The sequence below is a fragment of the Grus americana genome, chromosome 1 (assembly GCF_028858705.1).
Source record: "Grus americana isolate bGruAme1 chromosome 1, bGruAme1.mat, whole genome shotgun sequence".
NCBI lineage: Eukaryota > Metazoa > Chordata > Aves > Gruiformes > Gruidae > Grus > Grus americana.
Window position 1 is genome coordinate 128,650,116 of NC_072852.1, and position 8,691 is coordinate 128,658,806.

The window sequence follows — 8,691 nt, forward strand, 5'->3', positions numbered from 1 at the left end:
ATTTTCAAATAAAATGCATGCTAACTTATAAGCCTATTTGAATGTAAATTTTTATTAGCAGCATATCCTAGGATATTGCTCAGAAATGTAAGTGTATTTGTGAACTTGTCAGTCTCAGACAACCTCCTGCAATAACGTGTATTTATACAGAAATTTCAACTTAAGAATTGGTGTAATGGATACCTAGTGTCCTATTGCCACAGCAGTGCTAGAATGCATTTTAGTCTTTATGTCATAACCTTGAACAGTGTATTAGAGCTTAATTTGCCAGCTTTTTCCTGTTATTCATCTCATGTTCTGTATCAGCAATGTATTTATTCCTCAAGGCAAGTAAGTGTAATAAGCTCAGTAACTGAAAGTTATTTCTGCACTATTATTTTAGAACACAATTCCTTTATCCAAGTGTCATTAGCAAGATCAATTTCAGATGGTATTTAAAAGATTAATTTAAACAAAGTTTGCTACAAGCACTCTCTCTCCTACCCCTAATTTTTCTGCTCTCAAGTTTTAGGGTTTTAACCTCCCTGAGGGAGCAGTTCCACACAGTGGCTGAGTGGAATAACGGTTTGCAGCAGGGGTCCTGCTCTTTCCCCTTTCTCCTCCCACTCCTGGAAGGGAGGTCAGGCCACTCCTTTCCACCTGCTCTGGCACTCATCTGATCCCTAGCTGAATGAGTTCAGCTCAGTAAATTGGCAGAAAACTCCATGTTTTTTCTTGATGGGTTAGTTTACTGCCAAGTAGAATTCTGCCATATCACGAGTGTTACAACTTGTCACATTGGGCAGAAACTTCAAAAGCATCACTGGGCAAAATAAAGCAAGACTACAGTTCAAGGTGTCTCATTTCTCTGCTACCTTTCTTGTAATGACTGTTACAAAAATGCTGCCAGCTTAGCAAAAGGATTTGGCTCACGGAGGAGTCAGGCGAGTGCCAGAGCCGGTGCACAGAAAGCAGTGACAGCAAGTGCATCTGTGGAAGTCACCTCTTTCAGCTCCAGTGACCTACTAGATTGGCTCAGCTGGTCTTACGGGACTGCATCCTTAAGCGTGCCACAGTGGCAGAGGTTTGGGAGCCGTATGAACTCACTTTGGACAAAAACACAAATTATTACTTATTTCTAAACACTGAAATGGCCAACCCTCAACAGCATACCTAAATATACAGTTTTAAATTGCTGGGACCCACAACTCTTCACAGAGCCCGAAGATCAATTTATCTTTTTTAATGGAAAGCAGCTGAGCGACTTTAACTGGAAAAAGTTTACAGCGTTGCTTCTCTTCCTCTAATTTTGCCACCCCCAAAACATAGTTGCATTAGCTAAGGTGAATTAGCATATAGGCATGAGAAAAAAAGATCTGGCATGTGTACAGGCCTCCTTAAATTGGCTCTCTGCCAGTGGAAATATGGCAGTGAAGTGCATGGTCCAATAACAGTAAATTTAAATTCAGGATTCCTATTTCGGTATCCAAAATGCCATGGCGATATGATGCAAAGCACTGACCTGACAAAAAAAAAAAAAGAAAGAAAAAATAATTCCCTTTTGCAGCTTCAGATTTGTTTAAGATATGTTGAAGGGCTGATTTTGCATCATTACAGTTTATACCAGATTAGACATCACCTACTTTCAAGCAGCTGGCAGAAAGGTCTAAATCTGGTATAAACTCTTTTTAGAGCAAAAGCTCTGTAGATTCAGGGGTTGGCATGTCTTGACTGGGGGCAGATCAACTGTCTTTGGCTCAGGCAGCATCAGTCAAGCTCTGAATATGCTCCTCCTAAGGAATCCTTTGCCCATCAAAGGAGGAGGCAACAGTGCCATCAGGAATACATGGTACAGCATATAGGTGGAACATTGCTCATGGTGATACTTTTCCCTTAATCCCCACTTATTTTCAGAAAAACACTCCAGTAAAATAGGGGAACTCTGAACAGTGGTCAATCTAACAAGTGGACAGTCACAATGAGAAATGTACTATACTTAATGAAAAACAGCAATATACTTAAATTCCAAAACCTTGTTTTAATAGCATATTTCTCTTTTACAAAAGACAACTTGCTAATCATATCCTTATAACAATATTTCACATTCAGCCCTTTTTTTTCCAGAGAAAAAGTTAACTTCTCTTGTGCTAATCACCAAACTGACCCTCAGTTTTACATGTGATCTTAAGATCAAATTTTATTTTTCAGCATTTACGCTGGAAAGAATAGTAGGTATTTAGAGGATATCAGGATCCACCTACCCACTGGAAAAAAGGTCTCTCTCAAGCTAATGGTGCACTAAAGCACTGACGGCATAAAAACAAATGCTTGTTTGGTCTTGTCCTGGAACTGAAGTCTTGCCCTCTGGCCAAGAACCAAATGTGCTACCAGATGAGTGATATGGAGACACTGAAGAGCAACACGGAAGAGTAAGACTAACAAGACTGCACTGTATCACCTTCATATCCAAGGCTTTCGTCTGAGTTTTAAAAAAAAAAAAACGAAAAAACCCAAACCAAAACAAAACCCTAAAAAAAGCCATAAACAAGTAATTCTTTGTCTAGAAGCATGTAAATCTATTCATGACTGTACCACAAGGAGCTTGGTATTACTCATGTAACACTAGATCTTTCAGCAGAAATCGGACACATGCACTTTTTGGTAAAAATGTTTTCATGCATTTTCCATGAAAACATAATTACCTGTCTGTGATACATTTTTTTTCTTTTTGGTTTTAAATAGAAACCTTTGTTGCATTTAATTTAGATTGAATGCTATGGACAGGTAGAACTCAAACTTGAAAATAAAGACTGTTCAAATTGTTAAATATCAACGTGAAAAAAACTAATTAATGTTTCTAGGACATTCTCAGTGTTTTAGCTCTGAAAGAGATGACCTACCCTGAATAAAATGTACATGTACGTTAGGATACATTAAGAGAAATAAGCACTTACATGCAGTTATGAGAGAAGGAGATACACTTATAACTACAGTAATGTAATTTCTGGCACTGCATAGTAAAATTTCAGTTTCAGTATGGGATACTCATTTTGATATAATTATCAAAGACAAAGACTTTCTGTATAAGCTGGTCTGGAAAATGAACTGTAGAACTGCATCTACATTTGAGACTTGGTTGAAAGAGAAATGCCTTGCAAAATTAAACACCTGCAACCCATATTGCTACATCAGGAAAAATTTACACTGTAGACATGGTGTCAAAGTTAAATATTGCTTCTGTCTACAGCCCTGTGTAAGCAGCATCCTCCCATAAGAAGCAGAACGTTCTCACAATTGGAGTCCAAGGTCAAAACTGCAAAGGCAATGATCCGAGACTTTACTGTACCATGCTTTCCCATGTACCTTGCAAGTTACAAACTCATAAAAAACACAGTTAGACTCCACAGTCAGTCTAGTCATACGTACCTCATGGGAGAAGTGCTACTGAAGCCAATGAAAAGCTTAGGGATGCTCATTTTCTAAAACTCAGTGAGATTTATCTCTGAAGTTAGTGGACATCCCTCCAAAAAAATCCAACAAAATACTAGGAAGAAGGAAGAAGACTAAAAAGGCAAAAAAACCCCCTCTGAAATCCTAACATGTTGAGAAAACACTGATGAATATAACAGGAAACAATCTAGAATGGCAATGAAATGTTCTAGACAAATAAATGAGTGTTTTCCCATTACCAGTGATACCATTCAAATGAAAAATTTGGTAAAATTTTATGTTATTAAATTTGTTTTGGAATTCAAAGTATTTTTTTCTTCTTGAAGGATGTTTGGTGAAATGGTATTGTTTTCTACTCCAGGGACCCAACTGACCTGTCTGCAAACTGTAGACATCACTTCATTGGTGCAATGTAACAGTTCACTACTGCAAAGCCAATAAAGGACTTTATCATGTTTGGGTCTGTGGAAAAAAATGCATTTCATAAGTAAAACCAAAGGTATAATAATCTAGATTCTGGACAACCTCCATTTGGAAAAGAAGGCCTAATTGAGGCAGATAACCCACTGGTGCTTTATATAGCTTTATATAAAAGTGCCTTTTGTGCCATTTGTAAAGAACATCCCTTCTGAGTCCAACTGTGAAGAAATACTTAGAGAGAAATGACTGTATGACTACTTATGTAAGCTGATACGATAGTGCTGACCTTACAGGGAAAAGAAATTGCTGAGATCCAGCCTAAAGTTATTTCGATTCTAAGAAATCCAAAGCACTCTATGGTATTTGCTTAATAAAACATGCATACTTTTATTGAAAGAAAATGTAGCCTTCCAGGAGTGATTCAGACATCCCTTGGTAGCAGATATTGATGGAGCAGGTACAGAAGGTTGCTTGCAACTGGCTGCTTTCTCTAAATCTATGCCAAGGTTCTTTGAGATCACACAAAACATAAAATGTTTCTGGTTTAGCCCATATGCAGCAGACAGAAGTAAATCTTTACTTTCTGTAGCAATTAAGTACTCCTCTCTGTTGTACCCACTTTCGCTTAGCCCAGCTGAGAAAGTAAATATGCTTATTTTTAATTCAAGAGTAAAATCATGTTTGGACAATCACTGTTCCCCTACCCCTCCTGGGTAAAAATCAAGGCCTTGAAGGATTCTTTCCTTGCTTTGGAGTCCATATGCCACTCAGAAGAGATGTGTCTCGTAAAAGTGTGTATCTAGAGTCTAGGAGGAAAGATTCACTTCAGGACAAATGGAGCCTGAAAAGAAAATGGAAATGCTTTAAACTGATGAATGGAACAACATAAGATCAGAAAGATGGGCCATGCATTGCAAAGCAGAAGAAGGGAATTATTAATGGAGGATGGTTTCATAGGGGATCCACATGGGTGCTGCAGGGATGCCAGCCCCAGGGTGCCCTGATAGACTTGTTTGCACCCCAACCTCACAGAGCCACCCTAGTTTGGGCAGGAGCATGTCTGCTGCTCCCTCCCGACACAGCAGCAGTAAGGTGTTAATCAGGCACATAGGGCATCGCTCCTTAGGATGGTCATATGCAAGATCCCTTGGTATCATTAGTGGCATCTCCTCCTTCCCCTCCTGAGGGCATTTTATTATTTGGACCAGTTCCTCCCTCTCCCCTCCAATAGACCTTTTCTCTCTCCTGCCCCAGACTGCTCGGCTGCACGTTGGAAGGGAAGCAGGGCCGGCCGCCAGGTCGCCATGGTGGTGGTGCGTTGCGAGAGCAAAACGAGAGCGCGGCGTGCGCTGCCTTCCTCGTCCCGCCCTGCCCTGCTCAAAGAGGCCCGCGATAATACCAACGGGGCCGGGGGCCTGGAAAGAGGAAGAGAGAAGGGCCGTCCCGTGCCCTGAGCGAAGAGGGGGGCTTTTCGCAGGGACGGCCAGCTCGCCGGCTCCCTCTAGACTTCGTTGTCTCAGGAAAGGAGGAGGGTTTTCTTTTTCTCTATTTTTTCCCCTCCCCTCTCTCTCTTTTCCAGCCAGTAAAGAGTGTCTGCCCCTTTGAACCGCTGGTACAGCGCCTGCGGTTGCACACGCACACACACACACGCACACACCGCCGCCGGCTATAAATAAGTTAAGAGCCGGGCAGAGGGCGAGCAGTGCGCGTCTCCCGGCGGGCTGAGGCAGTAGAGACTGCTGCCGCCCCGCCGAGCCTCCCAGGCGGCTCACCCCAGCCGGCGCGGCCCCTGGGTGCCGTAGCCCCTGGGTGCCATGGCGTGCGTGGAGCGCTGCCGCTGCTGCGCGGACAGCAGGCGGCACAGCAGCATCCTCTACAACATCCTCAGGAGCGAGGAGCGGGCGGCGTCGCCGGCGGGACAGGGGCCGAGGCGGGGGCCGGCGTCCCGCGGCTGCCCGTGCGGGTCGCGGCGGCGGGTGGCCCTGAGGAGCCCGCAGGTGGCGTGCAAGGCGGCCTCGGCCGTGCTGGTCAAGACGCTGCGCTTCGTACAGAACGTGCCCTGCTTCCAGGAGCTGCCCCTGGAAGAGCAGCTCTTGCTGGTCCGCAGCTGCTGGGCGCCCCTCCTGGTGCTGGGGCTGGCGCAGGACCGAGTGCAGTTCGAAACGGTGGAGAGCGCGGAGCCCAGCATGCTGCAGAGGATCCTCACCACCCGGCGGCAAGGCGAGCAGCCCCCGCCGCGGGGACCGGCGCCGGGCCGCCTGCACCACGGCCCCGGCGGCCCGCACCTGCCCTCGGCCGGCGAGATTCAGGCTATCAAGGGCTTCCTGGCCAAGTGCTGGAGCCTGGATATCAGCACCAAAGAGTACGCTTACCTCAAGGGAACGGTGCTCTTCAACCCGGGTGAGTGACCGGACGCGGCGGCAGGGCGGCGAGGGTCCCTTTTCACGGGGAGCCGGGGACGGGCGGGGAGCAGGCTAACGGAGAGAGCCCGCCTGTATCCCCAGCGAAGCGGAGTGAACCCAGGGCTCTTCCTCAGGCGGAAAAAGGTGGAGGAGAAGGACGCGGGGCAAGCTTTCGCCCCACTGTCTCCTTCCTCCTCAGGGCCCCGGCTGGCAGGCAGGGAGCCAGCCGTTAACGGCCGCCCCGCGTGCCCTTACCGGCTGGAGGGGCTTCCGGCTGCGGCTAGATCGGGGGTCCCGAGGGCCGGCACCTTCCACAGAGACTTGCCGCGAACAAAACAAACCCGAAGCAGTCGCTTAGGGAAAATTAAGAGTCAGCAGCGGTTCCCTGTTCTCTTCCGAGCGGAGCGCCTGGCGGCGACTCCTTAGAGGGAGGCGGCTGGAACGGGGGGACCCGGTGGCGGGTCTAAGCCTGCCCTCCCCGGGAGGTTTGCACGCCGCGGAAAGAAAGCAAGAGAAGGCTCGGTGGTTCCAGGAACAAGGTGCTGTTTCGGCTTCGTGTGTAGCATTTATGAAGGGGGTTTTTTTGCCGTCTCTCTTTGTGGAGTAATCTATAGATGCAGCTCAACCAAGTGATTATCATGGGGGTGACTTACCTGAAAAGTAGCTGGCAGGTTGGATACGGCACTTCCTAAGTATGGCACTACCGTGTGAAAGTGGGACGTGGCTCTTCCCGTGCTCCCGCTGTAAGCTGTTAGTTAGACTGAAAAGGGGAAATTCTGCACTTTCAGTATCCTTACTATGGTTCGCCAGGAAACTTTCTGTCCTACATTGGAGTTAATGCTGCTTGCCACTTGTAATCTGGAGCTACTCAGAAACAGTTATTGAAAGATGCCATAAATGTGAACAATGCATTTTGTAGAAGTGAACAAGTTAACAAGTTATTTTTATTGTCTTCCCCATTGTTTACAGATTGCATTTGCCACCCTAAAGGTGTTTTGGAGACCATTCTTCAATCAAAGTTTTTGTTTTATCATCTAATTTATTTAACACTTAAGTGAATGTTGACAAACATTGCATTTAAAGTTTGTGTGGTAAAGAAGAGTATTGAATGTGCAAAACACCAACATGATTTTAAACTGCCCTATAAAATTCAGCATGTTGATTCTGCATATGAGAAGTCCTCTAGCAACTTAATTTCCTTCATTCCTTGAGTAATAAATACAATCTGTAAGCTGTTAGGAGTTGTTCTGTAAGAAGAATGTTGTTTTATAAACAAAACATATGTAAACAAAATATTTTTCTTTTCAGATCTACCTGGACTGCAGTGTACACAGTACATTGAAGGACTGCAGAGGGAAGCCCAACAAGCTCTGAATGAACATGTCAGACTCATTCACAGAGGTGATGAAGCCAGATTTGCCAAGCTGAATGTTGTTCTGTCCTTGTTAAGATCTATTAATGCTAATGTGATTGCCGAACTATTCTTTAGGCCCATCATTGGAGCAGTGAACATGGATGACATGCTTTTGGAAATGCTTTGTGCAAAATTATAAAGGCATGTAAAATAATGAAAATAAATCCAATGCAAAGGAAGCCCTAGAGCAGAATAGTGTAAAGTACTGTAAATAAACTAACTTATTGTTTTTACATAGATAGTATTTTTGTATTCCATAATAAAATATTCTTCAAGTTCTGAAATTAATTTTTATTAAACACAGTGTTTTTGGAATAAGATTACAGTCATCAAAACAAGCTTTAAGGTAGTGGAGAATGTTCATAACTGAAGTCAACTGGCTATTCTTTTGCCATGTCTCTGAATAAAGATCACACTTACTATATTGTACTTCCAAGGTGAGTAATCCCTGCTTTTTCAAAATAAGCAGCAGTCTAGGTTTACATTTTAAAAATAGTTGGTATACAGAAAGGAGGAATGAACAGGCCATTTACTTTGTGTATTTCAGTAATATTAAAATAGGGTACTGTAGTCAATTCTGCTCATATCAAAGCTCTATCAAAGGTTTACTGCAGTTGGTGAACTACTTCTATTGACTTTAACAGAGTTGAAGTCTATAAAGAATAAAAGAAAATATTCACGAAAGATTTTTTTCCATATAGGGAAAATGCATCAGGAATATTTTGAGGCTTAATGAACCTTAAAGTAGCTTGGCCAACTCTAAGGCTTGCAGTAAAACATTCCATTCAACAAATGTTGGGCTCCAGGAGAATAAAATATTCCTCAAAACAACAAGCAAACGAAAACAACTCTAAAAATATCCAAACAGTACATGCTGAGTAGGGTCAGGAGAGCTACTGGTGTGGACTCCACGCTTTTATTTGCTTTTCATCTAGGCAATTGCTAGCTAGGATTTCCATAGCCAGATTCTTCAGACTACTTATTTCTATAGATATACAAAATTACTATGCTGAAACACGATGTACC

At 43.8% G+C, this 8,691-nt stretch overlaps 1 protein-coding gene and 1 long non-coding RNA gene across 2 annotated transcripts in view; one reads left to right on the forward strand and one right to left on the reverse strand.

Moving 5' to 3' along the window:
* LOC129199311 (uncharacterized) overlaps positions 1–6,563 on the reverse strand; it is a 102,796-nt gene extending 96,233 nt beyond the window's left edge. Inside the window, exons 1-2 of the long non-coding RNA XR_008574643.1 lie at positions 6,507–6,563; positions 6,222–6,341 (exon numbers count right to left, since the gene is read on the reverse strand). This is a non-coding gene — a long non-coding RNA (uncharacterized LOC129199311). The remainder of the gene's footprint in view (positions 1–6,221; positions 6,342–6,506) is intronic.
* On the forward strand, positions 5,390–8,101 carry NR0B1 (nuclear receptor subfamily 0 group B member 1). The gene is made up of 2 exons (XM_054809588.1): positions 5,390–6,249; positions 7,560–8,101. The coding sequence occupies exons 1-2, from the start codon at positions 5,664–5,666 to the stop codon at positions 7,802–7,804; spliced, it is 831 nt and encodes a 276-aa protein (XP_054665563.1). The 5' UTR covers positions 5,390–5,663; the 3' UTR covers positions 7,805–8,101.
* The last annotated feature ends 590 nt before the right edge of the window (positions 8,102–8,691 follow it).

What these genes read in the sequence shown, in the direction of transcription:
- NR0B1 (XM_054809588.1), top strand. Translation starts at nt 5,664, where the DNA reads ATGGCGTGCGTGGAGCGCTGCCGCTGCTGCGCGGACAGCAGGCGGCAC. An exon ending in AACGGTGCTCTTCAACCCGG is followed by an intron (nt 6,250 to 7,559) that starts GTGAGTGACCGG and finishes TTTTCTTTTCAG; the next exon opens with ATCTACCTGGACTGCAGTGT.